The following is a 21,220-nucleotide window of genomic DNA, read 5'->3' as shown; positions in this document are numbered from 1 at the left end:
TACTGGAGGTAGCATTGGGGCTTCCCAGTAAAGGGAAGTCAGTAAAAAGCGACCCAGTAAAGGGTCGCTCAGTCAGTAAAGAATCTGCTTGCAGTGCAGGACACCTGTGTTCAATTCCTGGGTCAAGAAGATCCCCTGGAGAAGGAAATGGCAAACCACTCCAGTATTTTTGACTAGAAAATCCTATGGACAGAAGGAGCCTGGTGGGATACAGTCCATGGGGTCGCAAGAGTTGGACATGACTTAGCAACTAAACCACAATCACAACCAAGATGTGAAGAAGTTGTCTATTTCAGAAATATTAAATAGTGGTCAAACAGTTATACTGGATGCTTTGATGTGCTGAATTTTAACACTTTGGATTCAATCTGAAAAAGAATTTTTTCCATATGACTTTCAGAGCTTCTTTTACCTCTTTATTTCTCAAACTATAGATCAGGGGATTCAAAATGGGAATCACAATGCCATAAAATACAGAGGCCACTTTCCTATTTTCATGGGAATTATGCAAATAAGACTGTAAGTACATGTAAGAGAGCTTTCCATAGAAAATGGTGACTGCTGTCAGGCAGGAGGCACAGGCAGAGAAGGCTTTTTTCTTTCCTGCATTGGAAGAGATCCTCAGGAGGGCAGCCAGGAAAAACATGTAGGAAATGATGATGGCTGACACGGTGAATGTCAGCTTAAATCCCACAAAGACAAGAATCAGCATGATGTTGATGTCAGTGTTGGAGCAGGAGAGGGCAAGAACTGGAGGAACGTCGCAGAAAAAGTGACTGATGGTATTACCCTTGCAGAAGACCAGTGAAAACGTAAAATCTGTGTGCACAGATGCAGTTGTGGAGCCCATGATGTATGAACCAGCTATCAACTGGATGCAGACTCTTCGGGACATGATGATGGGATAGCAAAGTGGGTTGTAGATGGCCATGTAACGGTTCACTGCCATAACAGCAAGGAGGTAACAGTCACTGGTTACAAACGTTGTGTAAACTAATAATTGTATGACACAACCCTTGAATGATACTGATTTACTTTCTATTATGAAGTTTTGCATCATCTTGGGAGTGACAGCAGAGGTAAAACAGATATCAACAAAAGCCAAATGCTGTAGGAAAAAATACATAGATGTTTGGACTCTGGAATCTGTCTTGATGAGTAGGATCATTCCAATATTACCCACCATGGAGGTCACATAGATGACCAGAAACATAGTGAAGATACAAATCCCAGAAGGAAGAATTCAGTCACTTCAGTGCTATTTCTCGGTGTCACGAGCACAAAAAGTCTAGAAAGGACTAAGAGGGAGACCAGAAAAAGAAAAGAAATGACTTGTTGACTAGAAGACACCCTTAACACTTTATGTCACTTTGTAAAAATTATATTTTCATGAAATTATATTTTCAAATTTCCAAAATTTCTTTCAATTTTTTAAAAATAAGAAATCACCACATAAAACCAACATATTAGGCATAGATTCATTTTCAAAACAAAGAAGTTTTCACAGAAGAAGATTCACTTTTAATATTTTGATGCTAAGAAACATAGATTGACATACATTTCACCAAATCTGCCAGTTTCCTTTCCATTGCCCAATGCTGAACATAAATGAAGCCTCAGAAGCACCGAGACTCAGCAGAGGTTAAGCACATTCAAATTACTTAGGCAGCTGGCCTTTCTTCATGGTAATCATTTAATCAGCAAAGACCTTCATCATAAATGAAACAAAGAATTTCATACTGAGGCTGAGAGAGTCATTTCCTAGGCAGGTTGATAAGAAGTCTAGGGGTCCCCAAGGAGAGCGAGGTCTGGGATATTCAAGGAGGAAGAAAGGACAAACTTTTTTACTTTTTTTCCTCTACATTCCTTAGGATTACATAACAATAATGTATCCTGCCCGAGGACAGTCTTTGGATTAAACCCTCTGGCTAATTCTGTCATCTTAAAACATAAATTATGGGAGTAGGTCTGGTCTTTACAAGGATGTATCCTGCCTGAGGATGATCTTTGGATTAAACCTTCTGGCCAACTCTTATCTTAAAATGTAAATTATGGGAGTAGGTCTGGTGAGGTCTTTACAACCTCCAGACATTCTTTGGATTCATTGGAGAGTATATAACTCCATTGCTAATACTAGCAAAGGGTGTACTCTTTTGCCCCCTTCTGATGCCTATGTCAGAAGCTTTCTCTATCTCCTCTATACTTTAATAAAACTTTATTACACAAAAGCTCTGAGCAATCCAGCCTCGTCTCTGGCCCCGGATTGAATTCGTCTCCTCCGGAGGCCAAGAATCCCGCGTCTTATCATTCAGCAACAACCTTTCAAGACAACCCAAGCTTAAAACATACACGTTATGTGTCAGATGTGGGTGGTAGGACTTGCATGGTTTCATTAGCTCTTGAAAAGTCTTCATAATGTCATATCTATACTTCACTAGAATTCAGAGTCATGAAAGTCAAGTTGGTATAGTAAATGTAGTAATAATTATCCTATCAAGATTCTGATTAAGTGGACCCCTGATCTATTCTAGCTTCCTCTAATAAGTACTTGTATACATGGGTGACTGCTTCCTTAAAAGTGTTGCATTTCAATTCTTTTACACCAGGTTATCCCGAGGAAGGAACTTGCACTAATTTATTTCTTCTTGGCCTTCATTAAACACTGAATTAAAGAATGATTTCTTATCCTTACAATGAAGTTATCCAACTGTGCTTATTTCTCGGATGGTTTTGGAGAACCAGAGGAGCCCGCGTCAACAGGAGGCTTAGTCTGCACCATTCTTGACACTAAAAGCAACTTCTTACTAACCATCTCATTATGGAGGTGCGTTACAGTTATTTATAAGATGAGGTTACTTTAGCCTAATTCAGTTCAGTCGCTCAGTCGTGTCTGACTCTTTGCGATCCCATGAACCGCAGCACACCAGGCCTCCCTATCCATCACCAACTCCTGGAGTCCACCCAAACCCATGTCCATTGAGTCAGTGATGCCATCCAACCATCTCATCCTGTCGTCCCCTTCTCCTCCTGCCCTCAATCTTTCCCAGCATCAGGGTCTTTTCCAATGAGTCAGCTCTTCGCATCAAGTGGCCAAAGTATTGGAGTTTCAGCTTCAACATCAGTCCTTCCAGTGAACACCCAGGACTGATCTCCTTTAGGATGGACTGGTTGGATCTCCTTGCAGTCCAAGGGACTCTCAAGAGTCTTCTCCAACACCACAGTTCAAAAGCATCAATTCTTCAGCACTCAGCTTTCTTCACAGTCCAGCTTTCAAATCCATACATGACCACTGGAAAAACCATTGCCTTGACTAGATGGACCTTTGCTGGCAAAGTAATGTCTCTGCTTTTTAATATGCTGTCTAGGTTGGTCATAACTTTTCTTCCAAGGAGTAAACGTCTTTTAATTTCATGGCTGCAATCACCATCTGCAGTAATTTTGGAGCCCAGGAAAATAAAGTCAGCCATTGTTTCCCTATCTATTTGCCATGAAGTGATGGGACTAGATGCCATGATCTTAGTTTTCTGAATATTGAGCTTTCAGCCAACTTTTTCACTCTCCTCTTTCACTTTCATCAAGAGGCTCTTTAGTTCCTCTTCACTTTCTGCCATAAGGGTGGTGTCATCTGCATATTTGAGCTTATTGACATTTCTCCTGGCAATCTTGATTCCTGCTTGTGCTTCATCCAGCCCAGAATCATTCTCAAGATGTACTCTGCATATAAGTTAAATAAGCAGGGTGACAATATACAGCCTTGACATATTCCTTTTCCTATTTGGAGCCAGTCTGTTGTTCCATGTCCAGTTCTAACTGTTGCTTCCTGACCTGCATACAGGTTTCTCAAGTCACAGGTCAGGTGGTCTGGTATGCTCCTCTTTTTCAGAACTTTCCACAGTTTATTGTGATCCACACAGTCAAAGGCTTTGGCATAGTCAATAAAGCAGAAATAGATGTTTTTCTGGGACTCTCTTGCTTTTTTGATGATCCAGCAGATGTTGGCAATTTGATCTCTGGTTCCTGTGCCTTTTTAAAATCCAGTTTGAACATCTGGAAATTCATGGCTCACATATTGCTGAAGCCTGGCTTGGAGAATAGTGCAGTTGTGTGGTAGTTTGAGCATTCTTTGGGATTGTCTTTCTTTGGGATTGGAATGAAAACTGACATTTTCCAGTCCTGGGGCCACTGCTGAGTTTTCCAAATTTGCTGGTATAGTGAGTGCAGCACTTTCACAGCATCATGTTTCTGAAATCAGAGGACTATCTGGCTTTTGAAGAGTATCAGTTAAAGGGAAGCGTGTGGTAAGGATAATGGTACAAAGAAAATGGACCAAACATATATGGTCATTAATGTCACAAAAATTTTTTCCTCTAATTAAAAAGATACTAATTTCAGGAAATTGAACTGGGATTAAAATGATAAATGGCTGAGAAAAACTATAGGTTGCTGAAAATGTACATACATTGTGTTTGAATATTGCTTTATGAAATTGGATACATGAAACTATGGATACGTGTGTGTGTGTTAGCTGCTAAGAAGTGTCTGACTCTTTGTGACCCCATGGACTGTAGCCCACCACACTCCTCTGTCCATGGAATTCTCCAGGCAAGAATATTGGAGTGGGCAGCCCATTTCCTTCTCCATGGGATCGTCCTGAACTAGGAATTGAACCCAGGTCTCCTGCATTGCAGATGCATTCTTTGCATTTTGAGCCACCAGGGAAGACCTTATCCTTACCGTGAACCTGCATTCTTCACAAACCAGATGGCCGTCTTATTTCACATATGTATCAGGGGAAAGTACCCTCATCGTATAAGTAGCTCTAAGCCAAGCTATGTACCTCTATACATGAGATGATTAGTAAAAATACACTTTTAGTGTTAGGAATGTTGCAAGCTAACTTATGAACAGGTGTGAAACTGAGTGAGAGAAAACCATCACTTTATAAACTTATAATCTCTGCACTTTTTCTTTAATTTAAAAAATGCTTTTTTAAAAATATTTTTTGTTTTAAAACAAAGATGACCATTTATATTTTATGGATTAACTGATTTGCTAAGGCTTAAGTCTACCATTTTAAGTGTCTTATTTCTGGTTTTGCTTGTTCATTTGGATTTCTCTGGGTCACTTGAATTTTTTTAAGAATGTCACTTTGATTTATTTATAGTGTTTTTTTTTTTATCACAGATATTTATATAACTTTTTTGTGGCTACTTGAGAGATTCTATTGTGTGTATGCATAGCTGGTGTTACATTTTACCAGCTTGGGTGAAATGCTGTATATATTGAGAATCACATTAGTCAGAATTAAGCTTTCTATTTCTACTGTCAAACACAGTTTAGAAATCTCAAGAGAAAATCAGTTTTATTTATTCATAACTTTTCTCTTTCCTTGGCCTTCTTCTTTCTTATTGTTACAAGATATACTATCTAAAACCAAATAAAAGAAAGAACTTGATTATGTGCATAGGTAAGAATGACACAAATACTGTGTACTGGAAACCTACTTCACATAGAATGATATATGTATGTTTCAAAGAAAAGAAAAAATATATACTTGTTTGAACATCAGTCAAAAAATGAAAGACTGGCTATATTAATAGCAGAAGTAGACTTCACAGCATAGAAAATTAGCAAAGATAGTGGGATAGTGTGTAATGATATAAGGGTTAACCTACCAAGAAGAAATAGAAATCCTAAGGGTATGAGTACCAAAGAAGAGAGCTGCAACATATGTGATGCAAAAACTGATAGAACTGAAGGAAAAGTAGAGAAGCATAGTTATAGTATATACATTAACACTCTTTTCAACACTTGGTAGGACAACTAGACAGAAAAAAATAAGGATATGAAAAAACTCAACAGCACCATCAAACAACTGGATTTAATAGACATTTACCAAACATGCCATCTAAAAGAGAATATAAATTTTTTATAGCATCAGCAGAATATATGTCAAGATAGACCATGTCCTAAGTTGTAAAAAAATCCTTTAAAAATTTAAAAGAATTGAAATCATGGTATATCTTCCCTGAATTTGATGGTATCAAATATGGCAGCTTTATCTACTATCTTTGCAACTTCCAGTGAATGCATTTTTATTCAAAATGACAATATAAAAATGAAGAAGAAAAAATGTAAAACCTGCTTTGTAATGATGTGAGTTTCAAGTGATCAAATTTAAGTAAATTTATCATCATGAGGACAAGTATTGAATTAGTGTATGTCAAATGGCCATAATAACACATGCAAATAATACACTATGGGCATAGAGTATTGATGCAGTGATTGATCAGTGAATTAATTAATTCAATTATTTGTTCATTTATGTTCTTTCTCAGGCAACACTCTGCCCAGCTGACTTCCCTCACTTCATTTCCATTACATCACCAGTGATAATGGGATTCCTCCTGCCCTTGGGGCAAAACATGATGAACTTTGACTCTGACCATTCCACCTGCCACTCCCTGCATGCAGTTCAGTGAGACATCGCTGATGTTGAAAGGTGAAATTTACTGTTATACTTACACCAATGCTGCTCTCAGAGTCTCTTTCTCCCACTGGTGGAGGCTGACTGCCAAGGCTCTCTGTGGGGTTCCTTCCTGACCAGGAGTTTATAGCTGGGGTTTGAGAGATCACTACTGGATCCCTCGAGAACCTGAGCTTCCAGAGGCCGTGGAACAACAGGAAGAAACAACATTCATTATTCTCTGCTGAATAAAAGTTCATATTGCCAGAGGGGACAAAGTGTAATTTTGTGTTACTGCCTTTAGGGACTTATTGGTTTCACTGTTGAAAGAGTTGCCCCATTAGTAACAAATTACCTTCCTGCCCTCCTTTGCTTTCTCCCTCTGTTTTTTCTTTCTTCCCTGTTTTCTTTCTTTCCTCTTCCCTCCCCCTTTCTCTTCCTCCTTCCTTTCCCCCTTCCTCCTTCCTGTCTCTTTGCCATCCTTTTTATTTGGGGGGAGTGAGTTATATAAGAAACCATCCATAAGGTTAAAATGCAGAAGTACCAAAGTGCATAAAGTAAGACACAACTCCCCTCTATCCCTGATTCCCAGTTTCTAGTTTCCCTCCTGGGAGAACATCACTGTCCCAACTTCTGTATTCTTCCAGATTAGCCTTGAATTGCATTTGCAAACATACCAATATTATATTCTTTATTCCTCAGCCATACAAATGACAGTGTATCACTCACATTTTTCTGTGGCCTGCAGTTCACATAATATTTCTGGGTGACCTACATGGAAAAGGAAATCTCACTCTTACCTGGTTGCATAGTATTTCGTGAAACAGTTGCATTGCTTGCTTAATATGTTTAATGAAACTCTCTTCTCTATTAGTAGATATTTAGATGGTTTCCAATCTTCCCTAAAAAACATACAATACATATATTAGTGTGCATAAGTGTGAACATATATCTCTAGGATTGAAAGATATTTAGGAGAAGAACCTCCAAGTCAAAGGCCAAGAACACTATAAATGTTGATAGATATTGCCCAAGTGTCCTTCAGAACAAGGTTTTGTCCATTTAAATCACTTCTAGCAAATCTAAAGTGATTAATTCTGTGAATCTTCTCTAACAAAATGCTAAGAAATGTTATTAAACTTTGTCACTGTGATAAGTAATGGACAGTAGAATTTAGTTTTTTTTTTTGCAGTTTTCTACTACAAACCAGACTGAGCAACTTTTTCAATGTCCAAGAAAGATTAGTATCTCCTTTTCTGTGAGTTATCTGTTTGTATATGTTGCCCTGTTAAAATTTTTGATTTTACATTGATGTTTGGAGTCAAGAACTCTTCCTTGTAAAATCTGCAAGTATTTATTTCTCAATATCAAATATTTAACACTGCTGTTGTTTAGTTGCTGAGTCATGTCTGACTCTTGGTGACCCCACAGACTGCCACATGCCAGGCCTCCCTGTCCCTCATCATCTTTTGGAGCTCACTCAAGTCCATGTCCATTGAATCGGTGATGCCATCCAATCATCTCATCCTCTGTTGCCCTCTTCTCCTTTTGCCTACAATCTTTCCCAGCATCAGGGTCTTTTCCAATGGGTCTTTGCCCAGTTTTGCCACTAGCTCTGTGATCTTGGGTGTGTTATTTATGTCTTGAGCCTTAACTTTCTCACTTGTAAAATGAGGACAATGGGAGTGTCTACTTCAGAAGGATTGTGAAGGTTTATAGACTTTAAAATAAAGGCTGTGAAAAGAGACAAAGAAGGACACTACATAATGATCAGAGGATCAATCCAAGAAGAAGATATAACAATTATAAATATATATGCACCCAACATAAGAGCACCACAATATGTAAGGCAAATGCTAACAAGAATGAAAGGGGATATTAACAATAACACAATAATAGTGGGAGACTTTAATACCCCACTCACACTTATGGATAGATCAACTAAACAGAAAATTAACAAGGAAGCACAAACTTTAAATGACACAATGGTCCAGCTAGACCTAATTGATATCTATAGGACATTTCAACCCAAAACAATCAATTTCACCTTTTTCTCAAGTGCACATGGAACCTTCTCCAGAATAGATCACATCCTGGGCCATAAATCTAGCCTTGGTAAATTCAAAAAAAATTGAAATCATTCCAGTCATCTTTTCTGACCACAATGCAGTAAGATTAGATCTCAACTACAAGAAAAAAAAAACTATTAAAAATTCCAACATATGGAGGCTAAATAACACACTTCTGAATAACCAACAAATCATAGAAGAAATCAAAAAAGAAATCAAAATATGCATAGAAATGAATGAAAATGAAAACACAACCCAAAACCTATGGGACACTGTAAAAGTAGTGCGAAGGGGAAGGTTCATAGCAATACAGGCTTACCTCAAGAAACAAGAAAAATGTCAAATAAATAACCTAACTCTACACCCAAAGCAACCAGAGAAGGAAGAAATGAAGAACTCCAGGGTTAGTAGAAGGAAAGAAATCTTAAAAATTAGGGCAGAAACAAATGCAAAAGAAACTAAAGAGACCATAGCAAAAATCAACAAAGCTAAAAGCTGGATTTTTTGAAAAGGTAAATAAAATTGACAAACAGTTAGCCAGACTCATCAAGAAACAAAGGGAGAAGAACCAAATCAACAATATTAGAAATGGAAATGGAGAGATCACAACAGACAACTCTGAAATACAAAGGATCATAAGAGACTACTACCAGCAGCTCTCTGCCAATAAAATGGACAACTTGGAAGAAATGGACAAATTCTTAGAAAAGTATAACTTTCTAAATCTGAACCAGGAAGAAATAGAATATCTTAATAGACCCATCAAAAGCACGGAAATCGAAACTGTAATCAGAAATCTTCCAGCAGACAAAAGCCCAGGACCAGATGGCTTCACAGCTGAATTCTACCAAAAACTGAGAAGAGCTAACACCTATCTTACTCAAACTCTTCCAGAAAATTGCAGAAGAAGGCAAACTTCCAAACTCATTCTATGAGACCACCATCACCCTAATACCAAAACCAGACAAAGATGCCACAAAAAAGAAAACTACAGGCCAATATCACTGATGAACATAGATGCAAATATCCTTAACAAAATTCTAGCAAACAGAATGCAACAACATATTAAAAAAATCATACATCATGACCAAGTGGGCTTTATCCCAGGAATTCAAGGATTCTTTAATATCTGCAAATCAATCAATGTAATACATCACATTAACAAAATGAAAGATAAAAACCATATGATTATCTCAATAGATGCAGAAAAAACCTTTGACAACATTCAACACCCATTTATGATTAAAACTCTCCAGAAAGCAGGAATAGAAGGAACACACCTCAACATAATAAAAGCTATATATGACAAACCCACAGCAAACATTATCCTCAATGGTGAAAAACTGAAAGCATTTCCCTTAAAGTCAGGAACAAGACAAGGGTGCCCTCTCTCACCACTACTATTCAACATAGTTTTGGAAGTGTTGGCCACAGCAATCAGAGCAGAAAAAGAAATAAAAGGAATCCAGACAGGAAAAGAAGAAGTAAAACTCTCACCATTTGCAGACCACATGATCCTCTACATAGGAAACCCTAAAGACTCTACCAGAATAATTACTAGAGCTAATCAATGAATACAGTAATGTTGCAGTATATAAAATTAACACACAGAAATCCCTTGCATTCCTATACACTAACAATGAGAAAACAGAAAGAGAAATTAAGGAAACAATACCATTCACCATTGCAACACAAAGAATAAACTACTTAGGAGTATATCTACCTAAAGAAACAAAAGACCTATACATAGAAAACTATAAAACACTGATGAAAGAAATCAAAGAGGACACAAATAGATGGAGAAATATACTATGTTCATGGATTGGAAGAATCAATATTGTGAAAGTGGCTATACTACCCAAAGCAATCTATAGATTCAATACAATCCCTATCAAGCTACCAATGGTATTTTTCACAGAACTAGAACAAATAATTTCAAAATTTGTATGGAAATACAAAAAACCTCGAATAGCCAAAGCAATGTTGAGAAAGAAGAATGGAACTGGAGGAATCAACCTGCCTGACTTCATGCTCTACTACAAAGCCACAGTCATCAAGACAGTATGGTACTGGCACAAAGACAGAAATATAGATCAATGGAACAGAATAGAAAGCCCAGAGATAAATCCACGAACTTATGGACACCTTATCTTCGACAAAGGAAGCAAGGATATATAATGGAAAAAAGACAACTTCTTTAACAAGTGGTGCTGGGAAAACTGGTCAACCACTTGTAAAAGAATGAAACTAGAACACTTTCTAACACCATACAAAAAAATAAACTCAAAATGGATTAAAGATCTAAATGTAAGACCAGAAACTATAAAACTCCTAGAGGAGAACATAGGCAAAACACTCTCCAACATAAATCACAGCAAGATCCTCTATGACCCACCTCCCAGAATATTGGAAATAAAAGCAAAAATAAACAAATGGGACCTAATGAAACTTAAAAGCTTTTGCACAACAGAGGAAACTATAAACAAGGTGAAAAGACAGCTTCAGAGTGGGAGAAAATAATAGCAAATGAAGAAACAGACAAAGGATTAATCTCAAAAATATACAAACAACTCCAGCAGCTCAAATACAGAAAAATAAATGACCCAATCAAAAAATGGGCCAAAGAACTAAACAGACATTTCTCCAGAGAAGACATACAGATGGCTAACAAACACATGAAAAGATGCTCAACATCACTCATTATCAGAGAAATGCAAATCAAAACCTCAATGAGGTACCATTACATGCCAGTCAGGATGGCTGCTATCCAAAAGTCTACAAGCAATAAATGCTGGAGAGGGTGTGGAGAAAAGGGAACCCTCTTACACTGTTGGTTGGAATGCAAACTAGTACAGCCACTATGGAGAACAGTGTGGAGATTTCTTAAATAACTGGAAATAGAACTGCCATATGGCCCAGGAATCCCACTCCTGGGCATACACACTGAGGAACCCAAATCTGAAAGAGACACGTGCACCCCAATGTTCATCGAAGCACTGTTTATAATAGCCAGGACATGGAAGCAACCTAGATGTCCATCAGCAGATGAATGTGGTACATATACACAATGGAATATTACTCAGTCATTAAAAAGAATTCATTTGAATCAGTTCTAATGAGATGGATGAAACTGGAGCCCATTATACAGAGTGAAGTAAGCCAGAAAGATAAACACCAATACAGTATACTAACACATATATATGGAATTTAGAAAGATGGTAACGATAACCCTATATGCAAAACAGAAAAAGAGACACAGATGTACAGAATAAACTTTTGGACTCTGTGGGAGAAGGCAAGGGTGGGATGTTCTGAGAGAATAGCATTGAAACAAGTATACTAACAAGGGTGAAACAGGTCACCAGCCCAGGTGGAATGCATGAGGCAAGTGCTCAGGGCTGGTGCACTGGGAAGACCCAGAGGGATGGGATGGCGAGGGAGGCGGGAGGGGGGATCGGGATGGGGAACACATGTTAATCCATGGCTGATTCATGTCAATGTATGACAAAAACCACTACAATATTGCTAAGTAATTAGCTTTCAACTAATAAAATAAATAAATAAATAAACTCTCCCCTCCTCAAAAAAAAAGAAGGGTTTGAAGGTATAAATAAAATCAAGCTTGCAAAGCTCTTAGCACTCATTAGCTAGTCTTTAAACTCTTGATTTCAGACAATTTACAGCTTGAGGCCATTGAAATGAGACTAACTTTAGAGACCAGTATTGAGTAGCAAGGACTGTGAACAGAAAGAGCAGAGGACAATCCAGGAGGATTTCCTGTAAGAATGAGGTGTGTGTGGAGCACATGTAAAGGATGGGAAGGCAAATGGGACAACTTAAGTGGTCTTGGAGGTGGGAATCAGATGGTTGTGCTTTTTGGACAGAGAGGAGTTCAGACTGCCCAGTGGGTAGGAAGAGCTGCCAAGTGGTCCAGGAGATGGGGGGATTGTTGTGCCAACTCTGGGAGGTCCAGTGAGAATCTCACAGGGCAGACACAGCCTGTGTGGGCAAGAGCCTCACAGTTCTAGAAACTGCTCATGGGCTCTGATTAAAACTTGGGTGCACATGGAAGCTGATATGTTCTGCCTTTTTATCAAATCCCAATTATACTTCTTGGGGCTGCTTAGTGGGTGGGTGTCATCCCCGTGTCTCAGTTCTGCTTTATTAAGTGATGAATCCTATCCCTGCCCTCTCTTCCCTGGTCAGAAACACAACCACAATAATTTTTCAGCCATGAAAAGCAGAGACATTTCTTTGTCAACAAAGGTCCGTCTAGTCAAGGCTACGGTTTTTCCAGTGGCCATGTACAGATGTGAGAGTTGGACTATAAAGAAAGCTGAGTGCTGAAGAATTGATGCTTTTGAACTGTGGTGTTGGAGAAGACTCTTGAGAGTCCCTTGGACTGCAAGGAGATCCAACCAGTCCATCCTAAAGGAAATCAGTCCTGGGTGTTCATTGGAAGGACTGATGCTGAAGCTGAAACTCTAGTACTCTGGCCACCTGATGTGCAGAGCTGACTCATTGGAAAAGACCCTGATGCTGGGAAAGATTGAAGGCAGGAGGAGAAGGGGATGACAGAGGATGAGATGGTTGGATGGCATCACGGACTCAACGGACATGAGTTTGAGTAAGCTCTGGGAGTTGGTGATGGACAGGGAGGCCTGGAGTCCTGCCGTCCATGGGGTCGCAAAGAGTTGGACGCGACTGAGCGACTGAACTAAACACTAGTGAGGGAGCATTCTCCGTCCCCCTTCTGATGTCTGTGTCAGAAGCTTTCTCTATCTCTCTTATACTTTAATAAAACTTTATTACAAAAAAAGCTCTGAGCGATCAAGCCTCGTCTCTGGCCATGGATTGAATTCTTCTCCTCTGTAGGCCAAGAATCCTGGCATCTCTTGTGGTTCAGCAACAACCTTTCACACTGGTCAATATATATTCCTTATATTATTGCAAGATTTGTTTACCATGTCTTTAAATTAGACGTGATAATAGGCAGCTAAAGCCCTGCAACTTTGGTCTTCATTAGAAATTTTTTTGATCATTCTAGGTGTTTATTTTTCTTTCCAAATGGACATGGTGCTTTTTTTAGGGGAAGGCTGCACTATCACGACTTTCTTCTATGTTAATTGTTCTTTAATCTCCTCTCTGTTACCTTTTTGGCAATCAATATTCTTTTAGTAAAAAAAAAAAAGAAATCTAATTTCATTAGGTTCTCAAATACTTTTGGATATTGTTGATCTCAGTGTTCTTCTCTTATTTTAAATTTTCTTTGTTCCCCAGTATCATTTTTATTGATAAGCTGGCAAATTATTTATCCACTTTATTGTTATTTTTAGCTTTGGAGAATTCTGCTGCTGCTGCTAAGTTGCTTCAGTCATGTCCAACCCTGTGCAACCCCATAGATGGCAGCCCACCAGGTTCCCCCATCACTGGGATTCTCCAGGCAAGAGTACTGGAGTGGGTTGCCATTTCCTTCTCCTTGGAGAATGAGTTCTTTCATTTATTATTTCTGTCATCTATGGTGTTTTCAACATCAATTAAAAATAATTGCTACTCTCTTCTCCTTTAATATTATTTTCTGATGCCTTGAAATGTATACTCACTTAATTTATCATTATTTCCTATTTATTAACTCAAATATTTATAAAGTTATAAAATTTTATTTGAACACCCCTTATAGTTTGTAATGTAATGATTTGTAAAATATTATTTTATATATATTTGTCAATTTTGTTTTAATCAACCAAAGGGTTGTTTAAATGAGAATTTCAGTTTTAAGTGGTAGAGTTTTAGGTGTTTCTAACTTCAAGCTTAAAGTTAAATTCTAGATATACTTCTTTAGATCATAGAATATTTCTACACTATTTCTGATTTTTGGAGTCCATTGTATTTCTGTAATTCTTCCAGGGACATATAAATAGGACATAGGAAAGAATAAAGAAAAAAAAAAAAAAAAAGGAAAGAAAGAAGAAGGGAGGGAAAGAGGAAGGAAAGGAAGAGAGAAAGAAAAAGAAGGCACAAAGAAAGATATTTGTCAGATTCCAAGTTATTTTGAAGGGGAAAATCAGTTCTTCCAATAAATCAGACTGTGATGTGTCTAATAAGGTATTAAATAACCACAAAACACCAACAAGAAACAATTTTTCTAACTGGACTCCCCCAGTCTACAAGGAAACTGTAAAAAGACTAAGAAATCTCTAAGTATCTTCTACTTTCTCACTATAACTTTTCCTACTTTATTCTTTGCACCTCTTGAGCAATAATTACTGAGATGCCCAGTTGCTGATCTTCTTTTTGCCAGTAACTAAATCTAGAGAGAGTACCTGCTTCCTTAATTCATACTTGGATTCATTCAGCAAAGCATGTATTCTATAAAAAGCCCATTCCCACTTATTGAGATGTCTACAGCTTCTGTACAGTGAGCTACAAAAGCAAAATAAACCTAAATTTTGATTTTAGGTGTGTTTGATTGGTAGGCTTCCACAATGTAGAGTTTCTGTATGTATTTACTCTTATTAATGATATCAAATAGTTTTTCTGTAACTTTATTTAAATTTTTTTTTTTTTTTTCCTCAACTTGATCTTTCAAGAACTGGGAGAGGTAAGTTTAACATTTACTATTATGGTACCATTGTGCATTTTTCATCCATGCATTTTGTGATCTTTCACTTTGTATATATTAAGGTGATATTATTTAATATACAGATTTTTTCATGAATATATCTACACAATCAAAGTTCTGTATGCAAGGTATTTAAAAATATTACATTAAAGAATGTTTGTATAAGGAGACTTATCAAAATAGTAAAACTAGAATTGCCTCTGTCTTCAGAGATGATTCAGGGTGGTAAATATAAACATCTTTCCTTTCTTTTCTGCAGAGGTTTGTTTACAGTTCAGGTGAAGATAAGGTTTCTCTCTGTAAAGCAAACATGAGCAGCTCACCAGCAACCTTAAGCAATATCAGAGTTTCATAATTTTAGGCTTTCTCTCCGAGAGTGCAGAAAAATGCACACTGTTGCATGGGCTGGTATCATCTGGTTTCATCTGGTTTCTTTTGATACTGTTTGTGTAACAATTGGATCCATATCTCTATGCTTCTATGCTCATCATTCAGTCCACGATTTGGAACTTCTGGAAATGTTGAAGAAGGCAATGAACTCCTCTCAATTACAACATCCTATGGTTTAATTGACTAATGAGATTGAAAGAAGTATAATAAGTGATCTCAGTCTTTTTTTTTTTTTAAACATGCTTGTCAACAGGATGGGTGTGTAATTAATTCTTTCTTTTTTCCCCTCAAGTTCAAGCTCAGGTATAACTTCTCTTCAACCTCAACTCCTCCAACCTCAAGGCCTTGCTTTTGGGTAAATAAGTCTATTCTGTAGCACCAAATTATGCATTGCATGTTATACATGTGCAAGATGGTATTGCTGGAGATTCATGTTATATTTAAAATACAATCTTACCAAAATGAACTGATATGGTCTGCATTTGCCTGACTCCTGTGTCAGTTTCCTAGTTGGTTAGAGAACATATACAGAAAAGAGGGGTACTGCTCCATAATGTCTGCATATTCATGCAGATTCATGGAAGTGGTTTTTTTTCCCCCTTTCCTTTCTGCATGTTTCCTCCAAAAATGGCACTTTCAATTATTCTTTATAAAATTAAAATAGCTTAGCTATAGACTCACAGCGAGAGTAATAGTACCAGACACCAAAAAAGATTTTTGTCCTGAGACTTTTTATATTATGTGTATAGAGGATATTTAAAAAATTTTATACACTTCATTTTCTTATTCTTTTTTAAGGACAGGTGTTTGAAAAAAGGGCTCATCAAAAGGTTCAAATGGAGAATCAAAGACCTTTTCAGACACTTTCTTTTTGAGATACACATGAATTAGAAAATTATTTAATGACTTAAGATGTTTTCATTAAATTTCAGATCTATTGATATAATTAAAGAATGCCTTTGGGACTCACAGGCTTCCCTGGTAGCTCAGCTGGTAAAGAATCCACCTGCAATGCAGAAGACCTTGTTTTGATTCCTGGATTGGGAAGATCCGCTGGAGAAGGGACAGGCTACCTACTCCAATATTCTTGGGCTTCCCTTGTGGTCTCAGATGGTAAAGAAACCACCTGCAATGTGGGAGACCTGGGTTTGATCCCTGGGTTGGGAAGATCCCCTGGAGGAAGGAATGGCTATCCACTCGAGTATTCTAGCCTGGAGAATTCTGTGGACTGTATAGTCCATGGGATCACAAAGAGTCAGCATGACTGAGTGACTTTCACTTCACTTGGAACTCACAAATATTTGCCACACCTTCTGCTGTTGAGAAATAAGATAATTGCTCCCTGCTTGTTGAATCATATTGAGTTAGTAATTGATGTTCAGTCTAGAAACACTTCTTTCGAACCCCTTTTAGGGCTTCTCTTACATCTTGGTTTCTCAGACTGTAGATGAGAGGGTTTAACATGGGAATCACAACCCCATAAAAAATGGAAGCCATTTTTTCTTGCTCTTGAGACTCTATGGTACCACGGTGCAGGTACATATAAGAGAGCGTTCCATAGAAAATGGTGACAGCTGTCAGGTGGGAGGCACAGGTGGAGAAGGCTTTCTTCCTCCCTGCAGCAGAAGAGATCTTCAGGATGGCAGACAAGATAAACATGTAGGAAAAGATGATGACCAGTATAGTGAATGTCAAGTTAAAACCCACAAAGCCTGCTAGCACCATGATGCTGAAGTAAATATCAGAGCATGAGAGGGCCAGAATTGGGGGTTCATCACAGAAAAAGTGGTTAATTTTATTGGATTTGCAAAACTTCAGTGAGAAAGTAAAACTTACATTGACAGAAGCATTCAGGAAGCCCATGAAGTATGAACCAGTTAAGAGTTGACTGCAGACTCTCTGGGACATGACAGTTCCATAGCGAAGTGGGTTACAGATGGCCACATAACGGTCCACTGCCATAGCTGCCAGGATGTAGCAATCACTTGTTACAAAGGTACCATAGACTAGTAATTGCACCATACATCCGAAGAATGAGATGGAATTTTTGGTGCTCATCAAATTATGCAACATCTTGGGAGTGATAGCAGTGGCATAACAGAGATCAACAAAAGCCAAGTTTTGGAGGAAAACGTACATGGGGGTGTGAAGGGAAGAGTCAGTCTTGATGAGGAGGATCATGCCTATGTTACCCACTAGTGTGGCCATGTAGATCACTAGAAATACTGTGAAAAAGACATGCCAAGACTTATGTTGACCAGCAAATCCCAGGAGAATGAATTCAGTTACTTCAGTACCATTGTTTTGTCCCATGGCTTGTAATGATGAAATAATGGCTGAAAAGTTGCAAAGAAAGAGCAGAGAAAGCTGACTATTGTGATTCTTAAATTTTAGAACTGGAAATAGTACAATATATAACTTCACAGTAGGGTCAGAGAATAATTTCCATGACATAATTGACTTAGATGTTTAAAGGTTGAACCTTGATATTTGACTGAGATATTTTAGTTTGGGGATGTTGTTGTGGACCAAACAGCATCTGTATTCTCAGAGTGCAGAGTGATGGGTATTTCATATCAATCCAGGAACAAATGAGATATACATAAAGAAATACTCTAATTATTCTTTCTTTTATGCTCCCTATACTTTAATTGGGCTTCCCAGCTTGCTCAGTGGGTAAAGAATCCGCCTGCAATGCAGGAGACACAGGAGACAGGGGTTCAACTCCCATGGAGGAGGGCATAGCAACCCACTCCAGTATTGTCTAGAGAATGCCATGGACAGAGGAGCTTGGTGGGACAGTCCATGGGTCACAAAGAGTCAGACGTGACTGAAGCAACTGAGCATGCAAGCACACATGCATACTTTAATTAGAAATTCTAATTGGTTTCATTACTAAACACTGTATTTTTGTATTTGAAATCTTCACGTATCCATAGAATTCTATAAGATCTTGTTTACAGTCATCTTCACATTTTTTCACGTTATCCTTTTCCTTTCCTTTGCAGCTCCTCTCTGCTATGATGGTCTCAGTGAAATTGTAGAGTTCCTTATGGAAGTATTTATTAGAGTATTTATGGCTTGCAAAGGATTTATTTATTTATAAAATTTCCAATCTGTTGTGATCCTTTACTTTTGTAAAAAACGAGACGTTCTCAGCATTGTGAACATTTTGTGATAGTTTAAGTGCCTGATCTCACTTTCTGTAGTTGCCCCATCACAGACTAGAAACAGAGAGTCCAAGGGCGGGTGCTGGTCTGTGGACCACACAGCGAGTAGCGCTGCTCCGTGGTGTCCATCCATCCCTGTGTGCTTTCCTGGTGATGGACAGCACACTGCCTACAATGTGTGTCCACTCCAAATAACCCAGAGTGAAATTTCTGTAGGGTGTATTCCTAGAGAAAAAATTTTTCGTCTGGAGGTATACTCGTATTTAACTTGGTCAAGGTTTTTCAGATCACTTTCCGTAATGGATGTCCCAGTGTACAGTCATACTATTCATGCATGGGGATTCCCATGTCCTTATTTCCTAGTGAAAATTTGTTATTTTTCCTAATGTTTTTCTGCCAGGAAAATAGGTACAAAGTGTTGACTCATTTTTATTCATTTGTCCCCTTTAATTACAAAAATTTGATTTTTGTCTATTATTCTCCTTAGACTTTGGGGCTTCTATTGTTTTGTAAATTGCCTATTTATATTATTGATAAATACTTCTATTGATTGATTTTATGTGTTCTTTGTTTATCTAATATTTGAATATCTCATCAGTTTTTGTCTGAAAATTTTTCTCACATTTTATCGTCTATTAATTTTGCTTATGGTATCCTTTAGAAAACAGAAATTCTTAAATTTAAAATAACAAGTCTTCATTTATTTGCCTTATGCTTGTTCATTTGAAAAGTAAACCTAATTTCCTGGTTCATTTCCCCAGGATAGTAAAATGCAATAATAGAACTTCTTTCATTTTAGGTTGCTGGCATATGGTGTTTGTGGCACTGCACATTTTATATCATAAATATAATTTGATAAATATTATTAGTGTTTTGTCAATATTTATTTTTTAAAAAGGCAGCAGGCAGAGAGGATAGAGTAATAGTAGTCACTGTGTGTCTCACTCTGTGTGTATGCACAAAATATTTAAATATTTTAAAACCATTATGTGATTTGACTTTTATTAAAAGTTTATAGATAATAGACCCAAGTATGTTGTAGGAAACTTCTACCAAACATTTTTGAAACGATTAATTCTAATATTTACTCACTTAAATTTGTTTGAAACACATACAAATGTCAAAGAATTAGTATCCAGTGTAAGTAATTTCTATAAACTGCCCCATGGGAAAAATTCACAAATGATATAATCAGGACAATTGTACAAGGGAAACTTACATGGCCAATAGGAAAATATCACATATAACAACTCAGCAGTAATCAGATATGTGTATATTAGTACTTCCTTGAAATAGAATTTTACACTTCTCAGTCTAAAATGCAAAGTTTAGGTGAGAATGTAGACTCACATATTTCTGATGTGAAGGTAAATTAGGATAGTCACATTGGAGACAAGTTTGGAAATATTAATGAAATTAAACACATACTTCTCTTTGGTCCAGAATTTCCATTGTAAGTACATACTCCACACCAAATATGTAACTGAGCCTCCAGTGAAAATAACGACGACTAGGCAGCTTGCAGCAGTTGAGTACATAGATCTGTATATGATCAATGATTGTAATAGTGTCACTCTAGTTATGGGAAGGTGCAATAAGAGGGAATGTTTTCCTGGACCATGGAAGACGGGTGTCGAGAGAACTTTAATTATAAGACTGAGTACTATAATAGCACACCGAGTGGTCTATCAGCAAAGCCTTCTCTAGAACTGGGAAAGAGCCTAGCAATGTGGGATGGAATGGTCATGAAACGCCTCCCAAAGTACCGCTGAGTTTATGACCACTTGGGGAACCTGTCAACTACAAACTGGCACTGCCAAGGGCATTTGCCAGTGACTGAACAACAATACCAAGGGCATTTGCCATCTGCCTCCGCAATTTCTGCAGGTTGAATCCTGTGCTGCTGCAACTGTTGACCTTCGACATGCCCTGAAGGGAGTTCAGGGTGGAGACTCAGGCACTTTGTGCTCCAGGAAAACTGGTAGAACAGGTCTTTAGGTAGATAAATACTTTTAGGAACTGATTTCATGATCTGAATCCTTGCATCTCCTCATATGTAGGAAAGCACTAAATCCCTTTGTGATGACATCAGCTCCTCGTGACAAGCAGAAAACCTCTCATAAAGTAAGCTCTTGATTGCACTGAACTCCTCCTTTACCAAAATCATATATTTTGAGCTTCCCCCACTACCTCCTCGGAGCGGTCTCTCAAACTATCTAAGGTGCTGTCTCCAGGACTGCAGTCCTTATTTTGCCTCAAATAAAACTTAACTCACACACACACAAAGTACATATTCTAGATAAATTAATGACCACATAAACAAAGATATATAGGCACACTAGACCTGTAAATATGTGTACATATGAATGCATACACAGAAGAATGTTCATAGCAGCATTCTTGAACACAGGAAAAATAAAACCCTTATTAATATTATAAAAAATAATATTAATAAATCAGTGAGAATTCAGTAAACTGGTGCTGTAACATTTAAGTATATATA

The 21,220-nt window shown here is 37.7% G+C and overlaps 1 protein-coding gene and 1 pseudogene across 1 annotated transcript; both read right to left on the bottom strand.

The window, feature by feature from the left end:
* Positions 1 to 349: 349 nt before the first annotated feature.
* On the bottom strand, positions 350 to 1,589 carry LOC133073442 (olfactory receptor 5AK2-like; annotated as a pseudogene).
* Positions 1,590 to 16,930: 15,341 nt separating this feature from the next.
* On the bottom strand, positions 16,931 to 17,860 carry LOC133056587 (putative olfactory receptor 5AK3). The gene has a single exon (XM_061142014.1). The coding sequence runs from the start codon at positions 17,858 to 17,860 to the stop codon at positions 16,931 to 16,933; it is 930 nt and encodes a 309-aa protein (XP_060997997.1).
* Positions 17,861 to 21,220: the final 3,360 nt, after the last annotated feature.

The sequence above is a fragment of the Dama dama genome, chromosome 1 (assembly GCF_033118175.1).
Source record: "Dama dama isolate Ldn47 chromosome 1, ASM3311817v1, whole genome shotgun sequence".
NCBI lineage: Eukaryota > Metazoa > Chordata > Mammalia > Artiodactyla > Cervidae > Dama > Dama dama.
This window is presented reverse-complemented; position numbering and strand designations above follow the sequence as displayed.